The following is a 25,676-nucleotide window of genomic DNA, read 5'->3' on the forward strand; positions in this document are numbered from 1 at the left end:
TTTTTTTTTTTTTTTTCCCTTCCTCTTTTTCTCTTTTTTTCTAACTCTTCGATTTCCTTGCTTGGTTTGTCCTTGCGTCTTGTTTTATTGTTCTTCCTCATAGTTAGTCCCCTTTTTTTTTGTTTGTCATCCCCCATCTACGGGCTGTCACCTTGGGCTATAAATTACATTTTCCGTCTTTACAACTCCGTACCGGCACTCACTAAGCTCCAGAGAGAGAGTATTGAGTTACCCACTAACAGTACGTTAGTGACTGCCACTAACTGACCTTAGCTTCCCTTTCCCCTCTCCCTTGACTGCTACAGCGACCTTTAACTTAGTACTCGACGACTCCAGAGTAAGAGTACTACTACCTACGTCTCTTCGCAAAGCACTGGAGCTTTGCACTATTACTCATTCCTCTATCCCCACAAGCCCTATAGATCTCTCTGTATCTTTTTCTTCTTTTCTTCCTTCTCAACCTCAATTCGTTCTACCACCTTGATCACTTTCCTCCCCCGAGTCTCCAGAACCCCTCTACCCCTCCATAGATTGCATGCGATTTTTTTTAAACCATCGCGGATCATTTTGATTTCCTTTGATGGCGCATGTGCTTGTCGATTGGGCTCTGCTGCTTGAATTGAACCTTCTCATTTGATCGATTTATGGGATTATCTCCCTTCCATACATTAGCACCTGAGTTGTTCGCCTCCCCCCCGTCCACTCACCCCGCCGCCAAAGACGGATTCATGCAGACCATGCCGCCTCGAGCGTCTTTGACTAGTTCTTTCTCTGTCACCGACGCCAATAATGAAGTCGTCTGCCCCTTGAAGAATAATGACGGCTCCAATTGTCGGAAAAGATGCCTCGGAGTGAGTATTTCCCCCAACTTTTCTTTGTGTGTCGGCCGATCGATCGGAGCCCCACTTCTAGAAACGCCCACTATCGCAGCTGTGCGACGCTTTTATCGTGCGAAAAGACCAGCATTCCATGTTTATCTGAGCTTATTAACACTGTCCGCCCGTTTTGAAACTTTTATGAGTTCATATCTAACGTTGCTATGTGCCCCTACAGGAGAAACGCTATCGTTCCATGCAGGAGCATATCCGTCGGGCGCATCCGAACAACTACATTCCGAAGCTCCCGGCCACCGAAGAGAGCTTTATCTTGATGGTCACCACCCCTCCGGAACAGCGAGCTCAGATATCTCCGCCAAATCAAACTCAATCTCGCCGTCGCAATGGTGAGTGTAGCTCATAGGTCATGACTTGTAATGGGAGGTTGGAGAAGCTGACACGTCCCGATCCAGCCGATCGAGATATATACGTCGCTGACGCCAGCTCACCCGCAACCCCACGGGGAATCGACGAAGCTCATCCTGCTGCCGCAACTGCTGCTGTCGCATTAGCCCAATTGCACCATAATCGATTAGCCTCGGACTGGGACACGGATATGGTATGTAGGCCAGACTGTTTTGTTTCTCGATTTAATTTTTTTTTGTTCTTTTCTTCCCCTGAAGATAAGCTAATCTTTATCAAGGAAACCCACTCTGATAACGATATTGGACGGGAACGCATGCGGTCTTCCATTGAACTACCCTCCCTTCGCGACCATTTCAAACAGGAATCATTGCCACCTTTTTCTCCACGCCCGCGAGAGCTTCTGCCATCGATTCTCAACCACTCGCCTCCTGGTCGCTCATCAACCCTTCCTCCCATCCAGAGAAGGGACAAATTGCCCCGCCCTCGCAAGTCCTCCATATCAGCGGCACGGAAACCTAAACATGAGCGGGTCAAGTCAAAGGAGTATGGCCGGCGCCCTAGCCTGGGCGATCGTAAAGCGCTGTCCGCTGAACCGCAGACGGCAGCGTGGGCCCAAGGCAAGCGCTGGGAGGATCTGATTGAAGCGGCTACGTCGGCCACGGAGGCAGATGATGACCGACAGTCGGAGGTGAGTTCGCTATCAGATACCGAGGAACGACGGGTTCACCCGTTGTCTCTTCGCGAACAGCTTTTAACTGTTCCGTCCCAGGTCGGTCGGTCACCGACCCTCGCACCTCTGATTTCGAACATCACCTCTGCCCCTTCTGTTCCGGGGAATCGGTCATCACTCCCTCCTGCTTTCCAGTCGGCGGGCGGATTACCCCCACCCAATTCTCACCGCCCATTTCCACCGCATTCTTTTGGTGCGTCCCCTTTGCATAAGTCCTTGACTCCTCCACCGTATGAAACAGCCCGCAGCCGCGACAGTGATCTGGAGCCTTTCCCGTCCATTGAGTCTTCCTTGGACTCGGCATCGACTGCATCAGGGAAGAATTTTGCATTCTCGGGCCATCTTGGGCCGTTGGCAAAACCCGATTCCAGTCCTGGTTTGAATCTCTTCCCTCGCCAGCATCATCGCTTCTCCAACCCAACTCCAGCATCATTTCGGCAAAAGGAGGTCCAAGTCTACTGCGCTAGCTGTCATCGGCCCTGGGCGTTGAGCGATTGCTATGCCTGCACAGAATGCATTTGTGGGGTATGCCGTGAGTGTGTAGGGATGTATATCAGCAGTCCCACTGCGTCCTTTAGGAATGTGACCTCAAGCCCAGGTAGCGCCATGTCACACGGTCCGACGAGCTATCCTCCCCGGGGTTGTCCGCGGTGTCGTTCCATGGGAAGCAAGTGGAAGGCGTTCCAACTTGAATTTAAGTGAGCCATCGGGCTGACGTTTGCGACGTTTTGAACTTTACGCTGCAGGATCATGTTTTACGGATGTTACGATTAATGTTGAGGGTCTTGGTTACTCAAAAGGATTACGCTTCAATGATGATATCTAAGCTGGCGACAATGCATTCATCCACGAGCCCCCGTCCATCTCGGGGCGAACTTTCCAAGGGCTGGACTAACCTGTACATGCCACGCACGATAGGATGATTGAAAAGCTGGGCTTTTTCTTTTTTCTTTTTCTCGTTTTTATTTGATTTGCAACTTGGTGTGGATGTGTTTATAATATCGCTGGGCGGTCTATATACACTATACGGTGGCATTTTGGTGTTCTGTTACACTCTGTACTTGAATGACTCGCAAGATCCACGTTTGGAATGATATTCAAAGACATACATGAGACATATGAAGCCGACAGGCGCCTTTTCTATTCTGAATCACGGACGGCCAAGAATTTATGTATACAATACACGTATCCAACTACAGGCATCTACTCGTACCAGACGATGCTGCTCAAGCCACCCCAAGTTCCCTCCGCAGGCGCCTCACCGACCAGCAGAGAAGCGACTTCACTGAGCAATTTCCCAGTCTGCGGATCTCGCTTAATGATGACTACCGTGGATGAATCTTGATTGCCGACCGCGACCAGATCCCCCTTCTTGTTGATCACGAAGCTGCGCGGGGTCTTCCCACCAGACGAAACCAGGTCGGCGTCGGTCACGGCTGTCTGTCCTGGTTCCAAGGTCACCAGGGAATCATTTCCATCAAATTTACCATCCTTGCGGACGGAGATATGCACGGTTGGCCCCGCTGCCCGGATTTCACCTAATGTCGTTTTATTCGAGGGAAACTTTGAGCCAGGGTAAGGGCGGAAGCAGGCCGTCAACTGCTTGAACTCGGGGCACCCGTCCTTCCCATACGACACGTCGAACGGACACATATAGCCGCGGAGTTCTTCTACGGTATACAATACCGATTTTTCTGCATTGCGCCTTGCCAGCCGCCCCCCATGCGGCTTGCTGCCCACCCAGGCGTGGTGAGCTGCATTCGAGGTCACAAACACTCCATGACGCGGCCCGCTTCCTGGAGGAAAGTGGATCGTCGAGTTGAATCCGCACTTGTTCAGTTTACCGGACTTCTGGTCAATCGCAAACACGTGCATCTTATCGGCTCCCAGATCCGGCGATAGGAGGAACGATCCGGTGGGGTCGAGCAGGACTTGATGTGGTTGCGACTTGGGCTGTTTTTCGGTAACATTTTTCGGCTGGGGCAACCTCACCACATCAAAGGGGTTTACTTCCTGCTTGTCTGCGAAGGGAATGTTGAAGAGTGAGATGGAGGAGTTTCCACTATATCACGTTGTTAGTACCAAGTGCAGCATCATTGGTACCGTAGGATGGAACATACTAATGCGCTATCGCGAGGAACTGCTTGTCCTTTCCGTACATGACACTATCGACACCGCCAGGGGGTGTCTCTACCGTTGCAGCCTCGTTAAACTTGCCGTCCTTCTCGACCTGCAACGCGGTCAATGCACCGGGAGTGCCTTCACCAACGCACCATAGCAGCCCGCGGTCAGGGTCGACGGTCAGCGCACTCGTCGAGCCGGCACCGCCGCAGGTGGTCAGGTTGTGAGTCTTGGTGAGCGAGAATTTATCGCCTTCTCCCTCCAAGTTGAGAGAGTAGACGTTGCCATCGTAGTGGGTCGCAAAGAGTCTTGCAGCGGTTGACAGAGAGGGTAGCGCCAGGGAAAGCCCGAAGACAGACTGCAAGAACATTTTCCAAATGAAGGTTAATCGACCAGTCCAGACCGGTCTCAGCTGGGTAGAATCGAAGAAAGTAAGAGAGTGTGTTGCGTCGCTTGCGACTTTAGATTTCGAAGGGTAGGTGGGAACACATCGGCTGATCTGCGCGGGTGTGCAGCGAAATAAATACTACTTGCTCAGCCTTGCAGAAGCGCAGCAAGCCTCAGCCCTCACCGTGAATTCCCCATGTCTCGTTGATTTGTCCAGCGTTGCACTGGAGGTGGAGCGACTGGCGCTTTGTCTGGCATGGATCTGCATTATCTGCGAGTGGAGTTGAGTTGTAGTGACTGGGCATTGCCCTGATTCCTTTAATCTTATTCTTTACGCTTTGACGTTTATTGTTCAATCCTTAATGGAAGGGACGGTGGGAATTGAAAGACAGGGTCGTGAAAGATTTACCTACTATTTCAGGATCTGCTGTTAGCCGCCGAAGGTGACCAGGGTCTTATCCGCCCATTTACAGAATGCGCCGTATTGGAGTCTTCAATCACCATGCATACAGTCGGATATCTCCAATGGGAAACAATGACTTCGCCCCCAAGATGCTAAAATAAGGAGATGGCTTGGCCCATCTTAGTCAGCAACAAAGGGACCCAGCCTTGCAAAGTGATTGATTGATAGCTAGCATCCATCAACTAGGTTGGCCATCCTCCTGTTTCACGCCATGGTGGGAGTTCCCCACAGCACCGGCTGCGAAAGCTGTCGGAAGCGCAAGAAAAAGGTAAGGGTTCCTCGAGAAAAAAACGAGAAAACACCGTGATTAACCTTCGCCGACTCCGTAGTGCGACAACAGGGCACCAGCATGCACGGCCTGTGTCGTCTCGGGGCGCATTTGCCCAGGGTATCAAAGAAAGTATAAGTTTGTCAATGAGAATGCTTCGCTCCTGGCGCATTATCGGAAGAAGAAGTACCTCCTTGAAGAAATTGGTGCCGACCGAGATGAGACTGTGGCTTTATCGAGGTCCGCGGGCAACCACCCTTACCACACCATTCGCTCCTACGAATGGATTTGCTGGCCCTTGACTTCAGGTCAGGAACATGATGCGGCCAATCTGGTCTATATCATGCAGGATTCCATGAGTCAGATGATTTTCCCTCTGAACTCACATGGAAGCTTTTATCAGTATATTCCAGGTCGATTGGGGCGAAATGCTGCTCTGGACTCTGCCATCGCTTGCCTTTGTACTGTGTATGCAGACATTTTGGCTGCTAACGGGGCTATTTCGAAAGATGCTTGGCGGAAATATGCCCAGAGTACTGGGGCGCTACGCTTGTGTCTAGATGATCCCGGGCGTTGCCTTCAGTCGGAGACTGTTTGTGCTTCGATTGTGTTGCAGTTGTGCGAGGTATGATACTTGCGCTCTTGGTCTGAGCTAGACTGATAAGTGACAGCTGTTGACAAATGCCGATAATGGGCGGTGGAACCAGTTGTCGCACGGGACCAAGGCTCTCATTGCGAATTGTGACATACGTCGGTTTCAGCAACCGTTTGAGCGGGCCATGCTGGAATCGCAGAGGGCGTTTTTCGTATGTCTATCGATGTGTTTCTGGAGCTTCAATGTTGACGAGTGGCAGATTGTTCAGGACATGAACCTGCGACAGCCGTGCTTTCTCGCACAGTCCCCTTGGCGGGAGTTCTTGCGAGAAACGGAAGAGACTGCGTTGACACCTGGAACTCGGGCTGCTGCTCTGCGATCGAAGCTGTGCGACTGGCTGGTGGATGTTCCTGTGTTTCTTGAGCAAGTTTCGGGTATCTTGCGTTGTGGAAGCTATGGGATGAAGCTAGAGAGACTTGTGCAACGAGCCATGGCCATACATGGCCAGATAGAAGGTTGGTATCTCGCCGAAGTGGTGCCGGCTGTCCCGTATGTTGAACAAGACGGGGACGGCCGTGCGCCACTTCGCCCATATGAGTACTCTCAGCCCCTCATGGGCGTTTTGGATTGCGTGGCAAACTCTACGCTCATTGCCCTGGAAGATGCCATCTCTACCTCCGTGTCTCTCTTATCTGACTCGAACGGCTTCCATGAATCCATCGACTACTCTACCCTAATTTCGAAACGACAGCAGACCATCTGCAATGCGCTTGAATACGTCCGGGGATACTCCCCGGTGGCTGCCAAACCTCTAGAATTTGGCCTACAGCAGCTGCGATCACTTGGAGCAGGCCATAAAGCATATCTTGAATCAAGTATTCACCCGACCGAATGATTATACTAATACTCATACACATATTCGGTAAAATCTCTATTTATTAAACCAAAAAGGAACTCAAGCTCCATCCAGCAACTTCACCATCTCCCCAAAAACCTCCACTACTTCTCTCCTCTCCCCTTTCCAGAAAGACAGATCCAATTCCCGCCCCTCCGCAGCAGCCATCAAGACATCTTTACTAGGAAAGGTCAATCCAACCGTCCGCTCAACCGGCCTCATGCGAACACCACACAACACCTGCTTCAACTGCTCCGCCGCCTTCCCACCTCCATGCCCACCATAACTAACAACCATGGCGGGCTTCCCTTTCCATTCATGGTACAGGTAGTCAATCGCATTCTTGATACTAGCAGGATACCCCCAGTTGTACTGTGGAGTGACGAACACAAACGCTGCATACGAAGCGATCTCTTCGGACCATCTCCGCGTATGCGGATGGAGATATTGGTCGGATGAATGGATCTGAGAGGGGATGCCTGGCTCGTTATGCATGGGGAGATTCCACTCTGCCAAATCAATGAGTGAGAGTGTGACTGCGTTTTCGCGGACACTGTCGGCGCTTTGGAGGTCGTCTAGAATGGTAGTTCCGATGTGGAGACCAGCGCGAGGAGTGCGCTGGCTGCAGATGATGAGGCCGATTTTGGGGGTCATCTTTTGCCAGAGAGTGTGATTTGGTGTTGATTATGAGAGAGGGATATCTATACAGGGAGAAGGGTCTGTGAAAACTTTTAAATTTGGGACAGACAGGGTGGAATTTATAGCTTGTCTCCAGGGTAGTAGTCGACTAAACCTTGAAGCTAAAATGTAAGGGTTGATGTTGCGCGCCAATGAGAATTGGCCTGGTGGGTCGGCAGTATCATTCTACATTTTAAACAGATCAAAGACAAGTCCTCCACAAGTTCATTATATGGCTTCTCAGCCCAAAGCTTACAAAGAGATAAACTTCTCTCAGTATAATCTGGTAATTGGGATGAGAATAAAGTTAGCTCACACAAGCACTCAACCGCTATGACTTACAGGCTAGAGACTGAAAGTAGATACAAACCGTCAAGACACACGTATAACCTTCCTCACATCAAATCCATCCAGTGTATCCTCCCCCGAATTCCTCCAAGGCTGCACATAACCCCGTTGATTACTCACAACTCTTGTGCCCCCCTCCTTGAAGTCAGTGGAATAGTGCGTATGCCCAAACACCCAGACCTTCACCCCATCCAGCGGGATCTGAGATAGGACATCAGTAGCGAAGGCAACACCCCAAGAATTGTTCGCATGCCGCGGACTCGACGTCCCCCTCAGCAGCGGCGCATGATGCGTAACAACAAGAACAGACCTCTGCCTTTCCACATCTCCATTTTCCCGGCGTACAGCCTTCATCTCATTCAGCAGCCAGGCGAGATCAGAAGCATAGTTCGCATTATGGTCATCAATCGACCAGCCTTCAATGCTTCGCAAATCCCTGATCTTCTCGCGCACGATATCTCTCGATGCATGGGGCACATGCGACCAAAGCGTGCAGCCCAGGATAGTCACAGCGGAATCCGGGATATCGTATCGTCTCTGCTGAAGCACGATTAACCGGCCGTTGAAGCACGGCTCCTGTTCAAGTTGGCTGGCTTTTTCCAGTCCGGCTGCGAAAGTCCCGTTGTAGAACTCGTGGTTGCCGAGGATCAGGAATACCTGTTTGAAACGGTCTGTTTGTTTTTGGAGGAAGTGTCGATACGAGTCATAGTCTGCTAGGCGGCCGATATCGCCTGCCAGGATCAGATGGTCCGCGCAGACGGGGATGTCATATGAAGCATACTGCGAGTTGAGCTCGAGATGCAGATCGGAGAGAACTTGGAAAGATGTCGATGATCGATTTAGGAGGGACCGTGCTTTTTGGAGCATTATGTCGTCTAAAATGTAAGGGCTAGGTGGAATAGTACTAGGAGCTGTAGCTGGTATCAAAGAGGGTATTTGGAGATTGGGGGATACTCACGTGATTAAATGGGAAATTGTCGTTATACCGAGGGACTTCCAGCCTTCTTTTGTTGGGCTGAAAAGACATATTACGCAGATAAATTATATGCTAAGAGTTGTTAAGTAGTTAAAGCAGCTTAAATAGTTAAAGCAATTGAAGCAATGAAGTAGTAATATTGGTTGCTACGCTAACGCTCCGCTGCGCAGCATCAGGGTTTGCTTCTTCATCTAGGTCTTCGGTACTTGTGCTGGAGTTCGTATTCTATACCCGTTCAAAAGATTATTCTCCTAGTAGATAGAGTCAAGGGATAAGCGACCATTTATACATCTTCTAAAGTGTAGACCTATAATAAACCAGGAATTGTACTGGGGTCGAGTCAGAGCATAGTATATACAATATGCTATTATTCTGTTAATGTACACGATTTGATGCTGAAGAGAAATTTGGTGTATGCTTGTCTTCCATGATCGACGAGTGTGTAAAACCTTAGTGCTCCAAACCTAAAGCCTTGCTGCTATCAAGTAATAACTCGAGTATTTCTTCATCCCCAAGTTCTTTAGCAATGCGAATCGCGTCTTGCATATCCCCTTCTACATTTACTAAGCAGAGATTTGGATCAGCATAAAGTTCGAGCAGCAGTTTCACTCCTGCTTCATACCCCTGGACTACAGCAAAAATCAGCGGTGCGGGACCATATGAGCAGAGGTTTGGACCAATGTGTTGAAGCAAAAGCTTGATAATTCCTTCGTGTTTCCGGAGTAGAGCCATAAGCAGTGGTATTGCATTTTGGACTCCTCCAAAATCTGGGTCAGCATGGCTTTCAAGCAGTAGTCTCACTGCCTTCTCATGTTTATGGCGTATCGCGTAAGAAAGTGGTGTTCGACCGTCTGAGCAGAGATTTGGATCAGCGTATTCAAGCAGGATTTTGACGATTCCTTCATGCCGAAGGCATACAGCGAAAGTGAGTGGTGTGTGACCGTTTGAGTAGAGATTTGGATCAGCGTATTCAAGTAGGATTTTGACAGTCTTTTCATGTTTAAGGGATATAGCGAAAATGAGTGGTGTGAGACCTTGTGAGCGAAAATTAGGGTCAGCATGGCTTTCAAGTAAGAGCCTTATTAAGTTCTCGTTTTCACGAAGTATGGCACGGAGGAGCGGCGTCCAATGGACATCTCCAGTATAAAAGTTTGGATTAGCGCCACAGGAAAGAAGTAAAGCCACTACTTCCTCATTTCCGCCCTCAACCGCCCAGTAGAGAGGATTCTGACCGTAGCCGTCTCTGGCATCTTTGTCATGCCCTCTGCTTAATAGAGCTACGAGGGCTTTTTGTAGGCCGAAATAGGCAGCAAGATGAACTCCAGTCGCTTGCCCAGGAACATCCTCATCCTTTACCCACCAGAATCTGGATTTCACAAGAGCCTGGCTACAAGCGGATACCTTGGCCTTACTTTCAAGAAATCCCATAATTAGACCTTCCTTTTCGATCGATAAAGCGCGGGCATGATGCCCCCAGCTAGAAGAAGCATATATGTAAAATGGATTTAGGTCAATCCGTTTCTCAAATTCTTCTTTCGATGGACAGGAGCCGCTTTCAAAATCGTCAAATTGGAGGTATGTGATGCAGCTTGTTGTAATATCGCCGATTGATGCTTGAATCCAGTCAAGGTTACTGAAATACTCCTGAGTCGTGTAGTGAACCAGTTGGATAGTATGGCTCTCCTGATTGAGTATGACAAGTCCTGCACAGAGGGAGGTAACTTCCTCAAAAACTGGGAGACTATCCTCTTGAAGTTGACAGCCCCCTGCTGTTATGGCTAGAGCATGTTGAAGCTCAATCGGCCGTAATGGCCGTATGGCATGAAACACCCAGGATAGGACACGACGGGCCCATGTACGAGAATTTGCTCCTTGGTCATCAATTCTGCGTACCGCATTGTCGTATGCCATATCCAATGCCCCCAGTCCTTTTGGAAGGCTTTGGAGAGCTATTCTGAATTCATTCGGCGTTCTTTTGTCTTTCAATGAATCCATATGAAGGGTGGCGAGGAGGAACCTGTAACTCAAATCTATTAGAGGATAGTGAAAATAGCTTAGGTACCAGGATGGGATAACCTACATGCCATCAGCTGCCTCACAGATTTGTTGCTTTATTTTCTCCTTTAATCCACTATTTTGCTGGGCGCATTTCGATAACTCCTGAAAACGATCGTCCAAGTAGCTCTCAATGTCGTTTTGGCTTGCACGAATTTCTAGTCGCAGAGCGCCTTGGATTTCTCGCTCTAGTGAAGGGCGCGATGTTGCCATAAAACCCAGACGAGTAGTGTCTTGTAACTTTCTAATTGCATTGATCAAACCCTTCCAAGTCTCATCCGAGCATTCGTCCAAAGCGTCAACCACGAGAAATGCTCGATTTTGAGCCCTGATAATTTGAATAAGCGTGTCCAATAAGCTCTCAGCAGTCGGCTTTACATGCTTCTTTTTATGCGACTCATAAAGCAAGCTGACTGACTCCGGAATGAGGTCGCATTGCTCAGCAACATGTCTCAGAAGGGTAGATAGAAGGTTTTCTGTTGTTTGCTCTTGTCTCTTTGCGTAGTTGCAGTACAGGAAAGTGATGCATGACTGGCCATCTGTTTGCTCTTGTAGATGCTTTATTGCCATCGAAGCCAGTATGGTTTTACCAGCACCAGGTATACCGGGGCAAAAAAGAGCTGGTATATTCCCGCTCATCCAGCTGAGGAACTCTTGAGACTCTAGGAACCATCTTACAGTACCTGGCTGGTGCTTTTTATAAGCATCCAGATGTTGTGATTCATGGGATGAAGGAGCCAGCCAATTCAAGATCTTGTTATGTTCCTTATCCACCTGCTCTGCGAAGACGTTAGAAGCAAAGGCCATTTCAATTGGTGGGTTGTATACCATTCAGTAGAGGGTCAAGGCTTTTGTTCATTTCAGCATGCATCGTAGCAAATTCATTACGCACTATGGACATGGGCTTTCGTCAGCTTCCTCTATTCTAGCCTGGATATGAACTAACCAATATCTACTATATCCGCTGCTGGCCCCATTTTTGTCACCTCGGCAGGGGGGATAATCTCAAGAAGCTCCTTGGTATATGCAGCTGCCGTTGCAGCAGCATACCTTTGCCAGAGCTTATGCTTGTGAGTATCCGAATAATCACAGATTCCTCGAATAACGAGACAAGGGAAATCATTCATCAGCCCTGCTGCCTCCATCTCAAAGCATAGTATGTTGTACTTTTGCTGGAGTTTATCCCTCGTGATCGCATGCCTCATAACCAAATCAGCAGATGCAATAGTGCCATAATGAATGACAGGATCATTGGTCTCCCGGGGCTGTCGATAAACCAGACGCGATTTATCGCAATGTGGGCAAGGGATTTTAGGATCATTGAGGGTATTTTTTAGTGGACTCTGCTTTCTTGTGAGAAAGCCGAAAGCAAATGCTATCACAGCGATGCTGTACACCACGGAGCATATTGCAATAGTACTGCTCCAGGGCAGCTGTTGCATGACGACAGCACTCGCAGTGATGGTTATAGCGCAGCCCAACAATCCCACAGCGGGGATTAAAGTAGGCTTCATAGCGTGTATTGGCTTTGCAAATTCGTCGTGCTCGTAGGATGCTTCAAAAAGATGGTCATTCTCTGAGCCCTGATGACAAAACATGTATCTGAACCGCGGATTTGCATCATCGGACCCCGATACCCTCTCGATCATTTGTGATACGTATCGGGGAATTGCATTACGATATTCCTCATGCCTAGACCGTAATTTTGACACCGCGTTTCGTAGCTGGGTGGGCGGCATATTAAGTATACCGGTGCGCTCAAACTCGCCACCAGCTACGACTTTTCCGTGGTTATATTTGACTACTCCACCTGCGAATCCTGTCAGATGTGATTGTGTCTTGAAGTAACTTGATTCTATCTCACCGAGAGTTTTGTCTGGAGTGCTCACAACGACATCGCCGAGTCTGATATCTTCAGTGGGGAGTTTGTTGGCACATGGAGCTCCTCCACCGATACCTACCATGAGTCCAAACCGAATCCTTGGAAAGGTTCGAAGCATATCTGCTGCTTGCTTGGATGCGGGTGTTGTTCCCGTAGTACCGGCTGGAAGACAAGCGATAACGATGTTATGTTCTTTAATCCGACCGAGGGTGTAGATGTTGTCGTCACCCTCGGCTTGATCAAGGTCTGGGTAAATTTCATCTAGCATTCCCCTTGATGCAGTTAACTCGATGGAAAGAGCACATAGCCATCCAACCGTAAAGTCATTGTGTGAGAGACTCCTTTTCAGACCGGTGTGAGTTCCTGTCCCGACAAGGTGAGAGAATAAGACTATGTACCTTTTCGACTCGGCGGTCATGGCGGTGGATGTTTCATCATACAGATGAAATGATGCCTCCGCTTTATTGAGGTGTTATTGTATCTCCAACATGCTTGCACTGTAGTGTTACTATCTGGTGATGAATAATATTGTATATGGTCCCGAGATGTAACAAGGCAGAGGAGAATCAAGGGATGAAAAAATGACACAGCCAGCAGAGGGAATAACTTGAAAAGGCTCAGCTTGATCCTAGCAAACTGATTACTGATCTGTTCTGATGTTCACCCCACAGCCTCAGATCTGGACCCCTCATCTTTGATCGACTATCACTGGCTGGAAACACGTAGCCTTGTCGGCAGCCTCGTGCCCTTTGATTGGGTATGAAGCGTGCTAGGGCATATTAATACAGTTTAGTGTGTTTTCACACTGCATTATCACACCTATTGACCGCCAGCTGCCAGAGCCTCCACATCTATCGAGCCCAGAATCGACTTTTGTCGAACGGGTGGTTTCCACTTCTCCCATCTTGACGGAACGGGCCGGTTGCCAGAGATATTGATATCCTTGGGAGATCAACTCCATAGGATCAGGCTGAAATGCCGATAACGAGTCAGCAAGGCCATTACTAAAGTCTAATATTCAACCACAGTGCTGTACAGAGATACAAAATTAGATGTTAAAGTAATATATTCTGCAAGAAGTTACATTTGATCTCGGACCTATGAGGATATATAAACGCCGTATGTCGGTGGAAGTATGACAACAAAGCTACAAGGCTAACTCCGAATAACCCTAGTGGCCTCGCGGGCTTCGATCATATATCGGCACTTTGATCGCAGCCAAGGGCCGTGGCGCTGGAGTAAGAACGGAATGGGAATGCACGCCAGCGCTAGAAACGCTGGCACCGACGACGCCCACCGGATGCCAAGTGTCTCATACATCCTGGGTGTGAATAAAGGGAAGACAGCCCCCAGGACAGATCGGAAGACGGAGCTGGCTGCCAGACTGGACGCAGCAAATATAGAATACGAGTCCACCAGATAGTGGCTCATACTGATGAAAATACAGACCAAGCCGAAACCGAAGAGCGCAGTGCCAATACAGCTGACGATAAAATGGACGGATGGAAAGTTTGTCCACGCAAACGTGAATAGTCCAAGTGGAATAGCGACTGCACCAACCATTGCTGGATGCAATCTTTGCTCAGCTGTAGTGGTTTTGTCTGCGCTATGAGATATTGCCCGCGCGCGCCGGTGGTCATGGAGGAAGGAATATGCGACGCCAAAGACCATGCCAACCAGAACGGCTAGGAAGGGAAGGGTCGCAATACCGGCTGTCCATCCGCGCATTTCATGATACACCAGGGGGAATGCTGCGAAAAGGAGGTATAAGATACCATACACGATGGCGAGATAGATTGAAATGAGAAGAACAACCGGTTCGAAAGTCAAGAGTAACCATGGCCTGACCAGGGCTGTTTTCACAAGCACGGCGTGGGGAGACTGCGTCTCCTCAAGCTTGCTGCGGTACTGTTTCCCCGTCTGTGCAGAGAGAATTTGCGCTCGTCGCCGGAGAAGAACGGGGGAATAGGTCTCCGGGATGATGAGACTGCCGGCGATCCAAAGTACGCCGGACATGACCGCGATGAAACCCTGGATCCACCTCCATCCCTCTGTCATGCCAATGAAACTTCCGATGATCGGGCCGAGGGTAGGGCCAAAGAACAAACTTGCTGTAAAGATGCTCATGGGAGTATTCCTCTCCTCTGGCGGGAAAAGATCCGCAATTACCCCCCCGGTGTTCACCAGCGAGGAGGATCCAAATGCTCCTGCAAAGAATCGACACAAGAGGAGGGTCGGTATGTTGTGTGAGCACGCCGCTCCAACATTGAAAGCAGTGAATGCGGCGAATGTTCCAATAAAGACAGCTTGTCGGCCCAGAATCTCGCTGAGGGATGCCCAAAGGAGAGGGCCCACAGCAAAACACATGACAAACAGGGTCACCCCAAGGTAGGCTGTGGTGGATGAAATGCCATACTCCTCCACCAGCTGCGGCACGGCGCCGGTATAGGCCGAGGATGCCAAAGCTACCGACAAAGTGGAGAGAGCGAGTATTATCGTAAAGACCCACCTTCGTGCCCTTGAGAAGCAATGAGGGTCGGCAGGGTCGTTCGAGGCCCATTGTACCATGAATGGGTCAGCACCAGTGCCTGTACCTTCGTAGGTCCGCGAGAGGAGATCTTGCACGACATGCCCTTGATCAAACATGGAATGGTAAAGGGATACCCCACGGACAATGGGATTCTGCTGTGTTCCACAACCATTTCTCATAGGCGAAACTGTCATCATGCACCGCATATGTGTGTATGGTAGGAATGATCAAGGACTTGTTTCACCTCCACAACTCCGTGCTGGAAATATCCAGCGATATACGCCGGCCTTCATCATCACAGTGGATAGTATCAAAGCCCGAATGCTACCTTACGGCCATTTTCACAGACAGTAGCTGAACGGAGTCGATCAAACCGGGTGGGTTGACGCGTTGATCAAAGCAGGCCAGTCAGTTCACGTAATGCCAAGACACTGGCGCAGCTGATGGGCGATTTTTATACCCAACTCAGACTGAGAGATGATCAGATAAGATCATGTCTATTTTCAATGTAACCTTAGAGACTTAGAATAGTAGACGTTACGGAGTACGGTTAGTCGAATGCGATGACGTTCCCTTCGGAAGATGAGACGGTGGCCAGCCATGATGATCGACATCGGAGGAGCATATCTCCTCTTGTCATACGACTCTTGATGTAATCATAACAAGACATCAGTGTGTTTTGTTCGTAGCGGAATTGCATATAAAGTTAGAGAGAGCGAAGGGGAAACCCGAGACAAGATCGTTGAATCATCCAGGGCAGAACCAGCAATCGACACAACTGTATTCTTATTCAATATGGGATCTTTCATTACAAGCGACCAATCCAACCAAGGAAACCCCAAAGATGGAATCCCTTGGTACCTTGATACTCTTGAACGTGTCCCTCCATTGGCGCAGCGTGTCTTGGAGGAGTACGCTGGACTGAAGCCGGAGGAGGTCAAAGAACACGTTCTGAAGATTGTATGGCTCCCTGAGATCCTGAGAGAACTGTATCACTGACTGGTTGTTCAAAGCGTGAGAAAGCCTGGACGTCGTCCCCGTATCCATGTGTTGGACTCTTTCGATTCCTTGACTTCTCTCTTCCCGACTCACCACTATATCGCGAGGTGCTTGACCGGGTCAAATACGGAGAGAAGCTGTTAGACTTCGGCTGTTGTTTTGGCCATGATATTCGAGCTTTGATCGCGGACGGGGCGCCCGCTGAGAACCTCTATGCTGCGGAGCTCAATGCAACCTTTTTGGATCTTGGGTTTGAGCTATTCCGTGACCGAGACACTATCAAGTCTACGTTCTATACGGCGAATATTTTTGATGAGAACGACAAGCTCCGTGCCGAGAGATTGGATAGCTTCGAGATAATCCACACTGGCTCCTTTCTGCATCTTTTCTCCTGGGACGGCCAGAAGAAAGCGGCCCTTGCCCTCCTGAAGCTGCTTAAAAGGCAGAAGGGATCGCTGATCGTCGGACGTCAACACGGCAGCACAACGGCCAAGGAGGTGCAGAACTATCTCTACAAGCCAACCAAGGAGAACGAGGCCAATGGACGGCTCGCCACCTTCTTTAACCATGATGCGGAGAGTTTCCAACGGCTTTGGGACGAGATTGGGGAGGAGACGGGATTGAAATTCGAGGTGAGAACTGAATGGGGCACCTGGGGCTCTGCGAATGGGATGGATCCGGCGTACTATAATCTTTGGTCGTGGGAGGATAAGGAGACCTTGCGTTTCAAATTTTGGGTTCGAGTGGTCTAGAGTACTTGACCGGGGGTTATTATAGCGCAAGAGAGCAGGGGGTGAGAGAAATACTGGAAGAAGAAACAGTATGTGGTTAGTTCGTATCCTAGAAAGGTATGAAGAGTCGGTTTCAATAGCAATGGATGATTTTTTTGCGCTGCAGCCCTAGAATCCTAGATCAATGGTAATGTCACATTTCGACACTAAGCTTTACCTATACTGGAAATGGCTCTACCGTTGCATATAAGTCAATACAGATTTATTTCTATTAAGCCAGCCGAATAAAAACTATATCAGACAATATAGCCCATCTTCCCTACTGTACTAGCTTCGCTTCTTCGGTGTTCGACAGGGACACTGGGTGAACTATATCCAGATTATACCGACATCCGTGATCCCACTTGCTTTGCAAGCTATTGTCTTCCTCACTGTCGTTGTTTCCTTCACGTTCTTGGTATTCCCGGCTGTCCTGTATAATATCAATCGCCTACGTATCGTTCCTCACGGAAAGGCCATTACTAAACCCTAATTGACATTCAACAACAGTGCTGTATGCTGTACAAACGTATAAGATTAGACATTACAATAATATATACAATACGTCCGAAGACGGTTAGTTATTACTTAATAAACAAAATAGTAGATCTCTTTGATCTAGTATTCACCCACTGGTTAGAAACAACTCCGCCTAACTATTAACCTGTCGTGGCCATTGCCCAGTCCAACCAAACAAGCACCAACATAACACCTCCGTGTCGCATCCAGCTACGGAGAAACATAGTAACATGGCCCACAGAAGTACGTACTCCAAGTGGCAAGGAAGTGCAGAATCCCGGCTATGAATCTAATGTCGATCCCGGTACTGTAGCATTGCGGGGCCGACGGGGCCGACTCGCTTACTTCCTTTCTACTCGTAATTCCTTTTTTTAGTGTCGATCTTCCGGAAACAAGTTCTATTGTGTTTCAGGGGGAAGTCTCTGGCCCAATCATGATGACTGTATTATGCTTTTCTATGTCGTCTTGGGGATTTGATATCTGGTGGAGTGCTGTTTTGTGAAGTGTTGGGTAGGGGTTACAGGACGGTGGTGATGGAACTTATATAGTCATAACTAGGGCTAGAAGAAGAAGGATATGATAATCTGCAGTACTATGAATTTAGCCAGGTATATCTATGAAGAAGAAAGTCTGGAACTCTATAGCAAAAATTATCCGTCGTGGACTTTTCTATAAGAAAGTGATATTCAATACAAAAACACAATTCATCCTCAACAAGAGTTATATTGCTCATCCTAGAACCCAAACTACCTACCCCCAGCACTATATAACATAAAGCATGATATCACTCATAAAGACGCGATATAATCTAGTTGACAGCTTCGAACTTGACCGGCAAACCGGGCTTCTCATACTCCATCGTAAAAAAGTCCTTCTGCTTCGGTCGTTGAAAATCAGGTGGAAGGCTGAGCTTATAGTTCCGGAATATGTATGCCATCACAATCGTGATTTCGGCGAATGCGATGCTAGAAATGCCAAGCGCCATCAGTATTGTATAACAAGCAGAAAGATTACAAAGTATTCTGCGCTAGGTGTAGCTCCTGCAGATATGGTTGAACTTACTTCTGTCCAATGCACATCCTAGCACCCTTGGAGAAGGTACAGAGGTACTGGTCCAAGTTCTTGGATTCGGGCTGCAGCCAGCGTTCGGGGTTGAAGGTTCGCGCGTCAGGGCCCCAGAGCTCTTCGCTGTAGTGCATTGTGTAGGCCGAGATTGAGATGACGGTCTGGACAGATTAGTTCATCTATTTGACTTAAAGTCGATCAGATAGATACGTACGCCTGCGGGTATGACCTTTCCATCAACAGTGAAGGGCTGAGACAGGTTGTTGGGAACAATGCGAGGTAACCGGCCAGGGACGGGCATTCCGATCCTCAGGGCTTCTTTCACACAAGCCGTCTAATATCTGTCAGTACCGAACAATGATTCTTGACAGACGGGTATACTAGTGGTGGTCAGGGGAATATACCAAATAATCAATCTTTTCCAATTCCAGGAGTGGCAGGATTCCCTGCTCGTTTGGCTGTACCGATTGTACGGCCTCGACCAACTTGTTGTGAACCTTTTGATCTGCGAGAATATGTAGCAGCGCTGCTGTCAGGGTAGCTGCAGTGGTATCCGATCCAGCAACCAGGATATCCATGGCTTCGGTGATTTTCTGAGGGTAGGCCACTGACGGAAGGTGATCGAAGACAACTGGATGAGATGTGGTATTGCCATGTTTCTCATAGTGATTCATGCAGCTCTCGGCGAACTAGTTAGATAGGGTCAGTAAGGGTATGCGAACATAAAGTTGTAGCGATATGGCACGTCTCACGTTGATAACTTTCAGAAAGTCCACAACCTTTTTGTTCATTATCTTCACAAGACTCCTTGGCAAACGTGATCCAATCCTCCGCAGCAAAGGCCATTCATGGGCTGTCCACGTGTCGCTAGCGACTGAATCAAACGCCCTCAAGAACCACGAGTCAAATGTTGATTCTTCCTCCTCGAGCATGTTGGCGGAGCGTGCAAAGGCGAACTCCATAATAACCTCTGTTGTGAGGCACCTTTAGGTTATTAGTCACACGTTCAAAACTTGACGGAATTTTAACCAGAGAGAGATTACCGGAAGGCGTCATAAGCGTTTATCAAGTGCTTCTCCTTCAATCTGTCAATCTTCTTCATCATGATTCCCGCCTTGGTATGGATAACACCTTCGAGCTTGAATACGGCCGTGCGAGAAAATAGAGGATTCAGGATTTTGCGTCTTTCTTTATGCAGCGCCGGGTCTGTCTCAGCAAATAGCGAGTGGTCAATGTTGAATGCGCTATAGAAAGGAGGATACTTGAGGAAGGGCTTGGATTGGCTGTAGATGACTTTGTATTGGTGAACGTCAGAAAGGTGAAGTTCATTCGGCGCAATGCGAAGGGCCTTGGTTTCTAGAGTTTTGATTAGGTGTATTGTAAGCAAGATGCACAATATCAATGGGCTATGTTTCCCTTGGGAGGGCCATACGGTATCTCTCGTGCAGCCTTTCAAATTCATGCTCCGGGAAGCCTCCTTGGTTAGTTTTATAGAGCCAGTTCGTGGACAACGCTGCTTCAGGTGGACCTGAGAATTGAGACAGCGGATGAAAATGGCGACGGTAGATGCTTCGGACGATATGTAAAGTTCCAATGCCAACGATGAGCACTGTCAGAACGCTGACACCCTGTGTCTTCAGGAAGGGCACGCCCAAGTTGTCTGCAATATTGGCTATGTTCGACATGGCGACCGACGAGTGCACTATCAAACTAGTTCTGATCTGATGTATGGTTGATACAGAGCACCTTTCCTCTCAAGTGTGTACCTCACCAGGGTACTTATAGCTTCGACCCCCCTGGCACTTGCGTAGGCATCTCCACCGACGCTCGATCACCGATCTGGGATGTGCATGCATTGAAGCCTCGACTTGGCCAGAATACCTGCTCGGAAACCGGTGTAGGAGCTTCTATCTTCTGCAGTACTGGTGGACCCCGCTCCGGCTGGCTGCATCTCCACCGGGTAGTGGATCGTTTATCGGCTCCGCAACAGACTAAGTGGGTCGCTAACTCATGAACAACATTCTTGTCATATGAAACTGCTTATATGTAACAATGTAAGAATGTAAGATTTCAAGAGCAACACACTTCAACTCCATCTATACGGTAGTGTCAAGTTGCCAACCGTCTCGTGGCTTATATATCTGACAAACAGTATAAGTGAATACGGTTGTCGTTCTATAGGAATAACTCGGCTGCATAATATATACAGATGGTCTGTGGACCCTGTGTAGATTGCTATAATCGGCGTATCCATGTTGGACGCCTGAATTTTTTGCAATGGCTCTTGCAGCCAAGCGATAAACCCTCACGAGGCCCATGAATATGGGGCATCAGTCAATGGGTTCACCTCCTCAACAAGCTCATTGAGGGCTAATATAAATCCTGCTCGAAGATGCGGCCATGCATCATAAGATTTGAGAATACGTTGACATTCTCTGAGGAGGCGCGTGGAAGCCCCTGGTTCCAAGAGGAGTCCAACACCGGTCAGGTAAGGTCGACAGTCGGGATTGCCAGCAATCCACTGTTGCTCCAGCGCCGAGTCAAGGCCACGGTCGATCCTTAGGAGCCTATGTGATGAGAAATGGTCTGAACGCAGCCATTTGGTAGTGATGCTGGTACAGAACCGCTCATAGACCCATAAGTACAGAAACGCAAATAGGAGACTGAACCCTTGGTAGCAAGCAGGAGTTAGGACACCACGAGTCTCCCGGATGATTGCACCGGCATGTATTACGCATTTACGTGCACCATCTGTGTCTTTCTCCATCACTTGAGCTATGCGCTTCCCGGCGGCGATACTCTCCACATTAGTAACAAGCCACCCGGTGTAAGCAAGGATATCCCGCAAAGACGTGTATCTAAAAATGGACGTCAAATGATAGCAGATAGTGAAGCAGTCAGGGAAAGCGGATGCAGACGTTGTTGGTGTGAAGCTCGGTTCTAATAGTTGGTATCTGGAATTAAGGCGTGGGTATGAGTTGGGCGTCTCCTGCGAGTACCGCAACGTGCGAGGGTTACCGTTAGGCACCAGAAAGCGAGTAGTAAACCGAGATACGTTCACAGCTTGCTTCTCTCCAACAAATAGACCGAGTAGTAATGTCAGCCTGTTGAACTGTGATAATTGTCCAATAGAAAAGTTACTGCTACAGTCAGATGACAGAAATTCTCTTAGAGTGATTACGGGTGCCTCTAGTGGAGGTTAGTACTAAAAGAGTCAAGAATAGTATTTTGCTTACCCGGACAAGATTGGAGATGTGACTCCCAGGAGTGAGCATCCTGGCAGTTCCAGAGTTCGTCTGGGGAAGGGAGTCTGTGCTCGAAATCATCCATTGAATAGCTTGGTTGCATATCAATAAATACGACACAAAATGAGTCGAGAACTGGATCCACTAGTAAGCCATTTATCCTGCCATTGAGCCCAAGAGCAAGATATCGACGCACGGAAAAAGGCATATACCAGGCGGGTGCGGGCTTCCACTTGAAGCCATGCATGCCATCGGTCGGAAATGGTCACAGTTCGGGGCACATCTAGCAAGGCAGAATCTGTTTTACTGTGGGGGTTGAGAAATGGGCGAATAAGTGTAGCCAGCCAAGTGCGCAGAAACTGCAGGTTGATGATATTGTCTCGGAAGCCATTGAACACAAGGCTAACATTGAGTAGCAAAGTGGACTGCGCCAGAGTCATTGCATCGTATTGCAGCGCTTTAGCAGCCTGGGGCGGTTAGCATCGCCAGATTGCGTCTCATTAAAACGGAGGGCTTACATCAAGGGGGATGGCACGACGTAAGAGCTCGGAGAGAACTATGATGTATTGTTTGCCTTTAGCCATTTTAGTATATTGGCTTCCGATAGCTGCCACGGCAAGCACTAGAATCCATGAGCCGTGGCTTTCAAACATAACTGGATGTATAAATGGCATCTGTGAATGGAAATATTCAAAATACAGCTGAACAAGGCAATTGAGACGGTTAAGGTCTGGAAGGGCCAACCTCTTGAAACAGATTTCCGTCTGGGCCAGATAGAAGCTCTGGATCTGTTCATACGTTTCATTGCGCACAGCCCTTACATGAAAGAAGTTTTCTGCGATCAGTATATCATAGTCAGAATTGGAATCCGGATCGCCTCTGGGGGATATAGAGCTAGATGCTATGGGGTCATTTAGTACATGCGACGCGGTTTGCGAAGACTGATGAATTTCTTCCGTAGGAGTAGGCAGTGACTGCAGGGTAGCTGGTTCGATAGGTGTGCCCGGCCTAGGTGATTGCAAAACTGGAGGAGACTCAAACGGGTGTGTACTTTGCTGGCAGAATGTGTCCAAGCAACTGAGCCCAGCGCCGCTGTTAAGGGAAGCGCTGTATTGCGGATCATGAAGGCAGTCAAATGGACCCCAGGTGAACAGATTGCCCAAATCAGTGACACAGTTCGGAATGCTCAACGCACTAAAGGGCCTTATCTCCGGCGGCGCTTCAACGCTAGCATATTCCACTAGCTGGGGATCTCCCGGTAAGGCCCTAAGCTTTTTTATGTCTCCACCGAAGCTCATGCCTGCTTGTCCTATGTCATCTTGACTTAAAACATGCACTGCGGATGATCTATCCCGAGCGCCATCGCTACCCAGGGAGTGATGTTCAAATATACAGGTGCGGTTCTTGTTAGTACAACGGGCGCAAGGTGGATGCCCACTGCAGCGCTGCTTCTCGCGTGCACAGTTCTGACAAGCATGGTTGCTTCGAGGTCTTTTAGCCCTTGATGTCGGGAGTGGCTGATCTCCATGCGTGCTGATATGCCGCTGCAATGTGTCTCTGTGTGCCAATGAGAAGGATGTCAGGGCTCCATATGCAAGAATTCATACCTTCGTGAGAATGACTTGGAGCAGAAGGAGCATGTAAAAGGACGCACGCCTAAATGACGCCTGAGATGGCGGTCGAGGTGTTCCTGGCGGCGGAAAGTTTCTCGACAAACATCGCAATAGAAGTTTGGGGTATCCTTGGTAGAGCCCATTTTTGGATCACGGATAGCCCTTCTGAATGGGATCAAACGTCAAGAGCAGCATTTCCCGTCAATGCATCATTCTACAAGCCCTGGATTTTGTTTTGAAACCTGGCGGATTTCTCGGAGGTAAGTAGATACCGCTTAGTAAGAGGAGATGCATTTCCCCGCAACGCAAATCATCTGCCTGGATTGCAAGGCAGCAAGGCAACCGTTAGGTTTGCACAGGGCAGTATTCTTTCATTCTGAATAACAAACGTTAAGTGCAGTTTCATTAGTATCTCAAGTCCTGGGTGTAGCTAAGCCATATTCTACCTATCGTCTAGGTGTACCACGTAGGATTCGGGACCTCATCCAACAACCAAAACCGTCCCAGCTCGGACTCCTTGTAAGCCACAGGATCATGCAATGTATGAGTCCGCACGTCCTTCCAAAAGCGATCAAACCCATACTTCTCTGCGGTAGACCTCGCGCCAGTGACCTCGAACACACCGCTAGTAACATCCAGCGATGTATGAGTCGCTACGACCTTCACGCTAGCAACCCATTCAGCCACTTCACCACGTCTACGCGCGGACAAATCCCTCTTCGACCCATGCTCCTTGAAAGCATCGGCAATCTCCTTACCTGCACGATCAGCTAGTGTATCTGCCGCACGTAAAGAAGCGAAGAACTTCCCGTAGCGGGCAAGAACGTAGTGCTCATCTGTGGGACTTGACTTGGGGTCATGAGCAAATGGCCAGGCACGAGTTTGAGTGAGAGTATAATGCCTTGCCGTGCGGAGAGCACCTTGTGCGATCCCGATATAGAAGTTGGAAAACACGAGCTGGATCGTAGGCAACAGAAGCGCAGTGAAGGGAACCTGGAGGACCTCGGGTATGGGCGCTTTTGTTTCCTTGGACCATCCCAAAGCATCCTCCCAAGCGATAGGAACATTTTCAATCTTGACGGAGCCAGACTCTGTGAGACGCAGACCAATATTGTTCCAGTTGTGGGAGAAGATGATCCCTGGCTGGTTGGTCGGTACAAAGGCGAATATGTGGCCTTCTGTGTCCTCATAGGCGCCTTCCAGAACAGTGAGATCTGAGACTACACCTCCCGTGTTGAAGTTCTTGAACCCGTTGAATACAAGGCCATCGCCTGATGGGGCACGGGTAACACGGCTATCATTATCACGAGGGTTCACAGCTCCTTGGGAGAGTTTAGCCTGTCGTCTTCATTCTAGAAACCCGATGTATCATACCTCCGATGAAGTAGTTGTTCTCAATGATCAGCTTCTCATAACGCTCCTTTTGGTCATTGGTACCCACGATATGTGCAGTAACTGACCAAAGTAGATGATAGCCCAGAAGCATACCAATTGATCTAGGCAGTCGATTAGTATGTTTCGAGTCACTTCCATATCATATTATAAACCTACCCATCTCCTGCAGCTACCTCGCGAATGACCTTGTATCCTGTCTCCCAGCTTTCCCCGCCACCACCATACTTGACGTCACCCAGTATCTTGGTTAGACCGGAGCTCTTCAACAAGGAGATCTCAGCCCTGGGTGTTTTCTGTTCTTTGCTTCTAGGCGATGCGTCTGGAGCGAGAATGTCGGACACTTTATGCGCTCGCTCTAGCCATCCCGCCGTCGTGGTTGGCTGTCCTTCCGCCGCGAAAGCGTCATGGTGGACCTGGTAGATAGAGGGGTCTGATGCAGGGGGTGCAGGATTTGGTGGAGGGTGGTTCTGAAGGGTTAGGACTGTCGGGTTGGACTGTGACATGATGTTTTAATTATAATTTAACTATGATTGAGCGGTGTGTGCAGTACTTGATCTATAGGCAGACTGTGCAGGGCCAGATGTTAGTTTATATAGCCGCGGATTATACAGTTCAAAGGCGGGCATGCGTTCGTCCGAACTCCCCGCCGATGATGCCATTTCTGATGCGCATTATATCGAAAATTGGTGATCATGATCGACTCTCCAATACTTTCTGGAGGCCAAAAGTTTGGCATATGATTTCTTAGCCAAATGGATAAGGTGATAAGGTTATTGTTTGGCGTTCAATTAGAGCGGGCTGCTGTAGAATGATTCGCGGTGGTTGTGATGGTGTGCTTCTCGCTCCGATCACGTCTTCAATTAGTCGCTGACCCAATTTTGAATCAATCAAAATTTGAAGG

The 25,676-nt window shown here is 48.8% G+C and overlaps 11 protein-coding genes across 11 annotated transcripts; 3 read left to right on the plus strand and 8 right to left on the minus strand.

Annotated features, from left to right (window-relative positions):
- Nucleotides 1-737: 737 nt before the first annotated feature.
- On the plus strand, nucleotides 738-2,673 carry rfeD (putative transcription factor RfeD; the record flags this gene model as incomplete). The annotated part of the gene is made up of 4 exons (XM_032084069.1): nucleotides 738-851; nucleotides 1,054-1,222; nucleotides 1,289-1,434; nucleotides 1,519-2,673. 4 exons carry the CDS (start codon nucleotides 738-740, stop codon nucleotides 2,671-2,673), a joined length of 1,584 nt encoding a protein of 527 aa, XP_031946857.1.
- Nucleotides 2,674-3,090: 417 nt separating this feature from the next.
- BDV37DRAFT_78964 (Lactonase, 7-bladed beta-propeller-domain-containing protein) lies at nucleotides 3,091-4,793 on the minus strand. The gene is made up of 2 exons (XM_032091222.1): nucleotides 4,092-4,793; nucleotides 3,091-4,033 (listed from the first exon to the last, which is right to left on the minus strand). Exons 1-2 carry the CDS (start codon nucleotides 4,460-4,462, stop codon nucleotides 3,175-3,177), a joined length of 1,230 nt encoding a protein of 409 aa, XP_031946858.1. The 5' UTR covers nucleotides 4,463-4,793; the 3' UTR covers nucleotides 3,091-3,174.
- Nucleotides 4,794-5,153: 360 nt separating this feature from the next.
- Nucleotides 5,154-6,700, plus strand: BDV37DRAFT_277882 (Zn(II)2Cys6 transcription factor domain-containing protein; the record flags this gene model as incomplete). Its single annotated transcript, XM_032085889.1, has 4 exons — nucleotides 5,154-5,210; nucleotides 5,272-5,835; nucleotides 5,882-6,016; nucleotides 6,065-6,700. 4 exons carry the CDS (start codon nucleotides 5,154-5,156, stop codon nucleotides 6,698-6,700), a joined length of 1,392 nt encoding a protein of 463 aa, XP_031946859.1.
- Nucleotides 6,701-6,760: 60 nt separating this feature from the next.
- Nucleotides 6,761-7,354, minus strand: BDV37DRAFT_277883 (flavin-dependent quinone reductase; the record flags this gene model as incomplete). Its single annotated transcript, XM_032085890.1, has 1 exon — nucleotides 6,761-7,354. One exon carries the CDS (start codon nucleotides 7,352-7,354, stop codon nucleotides 6,761-6,763), a length of 594 nt encoding a protein of 197 aa, XP_031946860.1.
- A 198-nt stretch (nucleotides 7,355-7,552) lies between these two features.
- BDV37DRAFT_78851 (Metallo-dependent phosphatase-like protein) lies at nucleotides 7,553-8,943 on the minus strand. Its single transcript, XM_032091219.1, has one exon. It carries the CDS (start codon nucleotides 8,591-8,593, stop codon nucleotides 7,751-7,753), a length of 843 nt encoding a protein of 280 aa, XP_031946861.1. The 5' UTR covers nucleotides 8,594-8,943; the 3' UTR covers nucleotides 7,553-7,750.
- A 113-nt stretch (nucleotides 8,944-9,056) lies between these two features.
- On the minus strand, nucleotides 9,057-13,267 carry BDV37DRAFT_236231 (uncharacterized protein). Its single transcript, XM_032080591.1, has 6 exons — nucleotides 13,038-13,267; nucleotides 12,622-12,980; nucleotides 11,704-12,567; nucleotides 11,586-11,648; nucleotides 10,783-11,536; nucleotides 9,057-10,719 (listed from the first exon to the last, which is right to left on the minus strand). The coding sequence occupies exons 1-6, from the start codon at nucleotides 13,055-13,057 to the stop codon at nucleotides 9,153-9,155; spliced, it is 3,627 nt and encodes a 1,208-aa protein (XP_031946862.1). The 5' UTR covers nucleotides 13,058-13,267; the 3' UTR covers nucleotides 9,057-9,152.
- Nucleotides 13,268-13,794: 527 nt separating this feature from the next.
- On the minus strand, nucleotides 13,795-15,434 carry BDV37DRAFT_292711 (MFS transporter; the record flags this gene model as incomplete). The annotated part of the gene is made up of 1 exon (XM_032089234.1): nucleotides 13,795-15,434. The coding sequence occupies exon 1, from the start codon at nucleotides 15,373-15,375 to the stop codon at nucleotides 13,795-13,797; it is 1,581 nt and encodes a 526-aa protein (XP_031946863.1). The 5' UTR covers nucleotides 15,376-15,434.
- A 530-nt stretch (nucleotides 15,435-15,964) lies between these two features.
- Nucleotides 15,965-16,920, plus strand: BDV37DRAFT_277887 (uncharacterized protein; the record flags this gene model as incomplete). Its single annotated transcript, XM_032085891.1, has 2 exons — nucleotides 15,965-16,129; nucleotides 16,183-16,920. The coding sequence occupies 2 exons, from the start codon at nucleotides 15,965-15,967 to the stop codon at nucleotides 16,918-16,920; spliced, it is 903 nt and encodes a 300-aa protein (XP_031946864.1).
- A 1,345-nt stretch (nucleotides 16,921-18,265) lies between these two features.
- Nucleotides 18,266-20,372, minus strand: BDV37DRAFT_292714 (cytochrome P450; the record flags this gene model as incomplete). Its single annotated transcript, XM_032089235.1, has 7 exons — nucleotides 19,955-20,372; nucleotides 19,566-19,878; nucleotides 19,275-19,506; nucleotides 18,927-19,211; nucleotides 18,737-18,856; nucleotides 18,520-18,683; nucleotides 18,266-18,422 (listed from the first exon to the last, which is right to left on the minus strand). Exons 1-7 carry the CDS (start codon nucleotides 20,205-20,207, stop codon nucleotides 18,266-18,268), a joined length of 1,524 nt encoding a protein of 507 aa, XP_031946865.1. The 5' UTR covers nucleotides 20,208-20,372.
- Nucleotides 20,373-20,827: 455 nt separating this feature from the next.
- On the minus strand, nucleotides 20,828-23,523 carry BDV37DRAFT_277889 (uncharacterized protein; the record flags this gene model as incomplete). The annotated part of the gene is made up of 5 exons (XM_032085892.1): nucleotides 20,828-21,711; nucleotides 21,759-21,902; nucleotides 21,964-22,234; nucleotides 22,286-23,324; nucleotides 23,375-23,523. 5 exons carry the CDS (start codon nucleotides 23,521-23,523, stop codon nucleotides 20,828-20,830), a joined length of 2,487 nt encoding a protein of 828 aa, XP_031946866.1.
- A 310-nt stretch (nucleotides 23,524-23,833) lies between these two features.
- On the minus strand, nucleotides 23,834-25,434 carry BDV37DRAFT_277890 (thermophilic desulfurizing enzyme family protein; the record flags this gene model as incomplete). Its single annotated transcript, XM_032085893.1, has 5 exons — nucleotides 23,834-24,702; nucleotides 24,755-24,876; nucleotides 24,932-25,269; nucleotides 25,326-25,341; nucleotides 25,385-25,434. 5 exons carry the CDS (start codon nucleotides 25,432-25,434, stop codon nucleotides 23,834-23,836), a joined length of 1,395 nt encoding a protein of 464 aa, XP_031946867.1.
- Nucleotides 25,435-25,676: the final 242 nt, after the last annotated feature.

This window comes from Aspergillus pseudonomiae (assembly GCF_009193645.1).
Source record: "Aspergillus pseudonomiae strain CBS 119388 unplaced genomic scaffold BDV37scaffold_2, whole genome shotgun sequence".
NCBI lineage: Eukaryota > Fungi > Ascomycota > Eurotiomycetes > Eurotiales > Aspergillaceae > Aspergillus > Aspergillus pseudonomiae.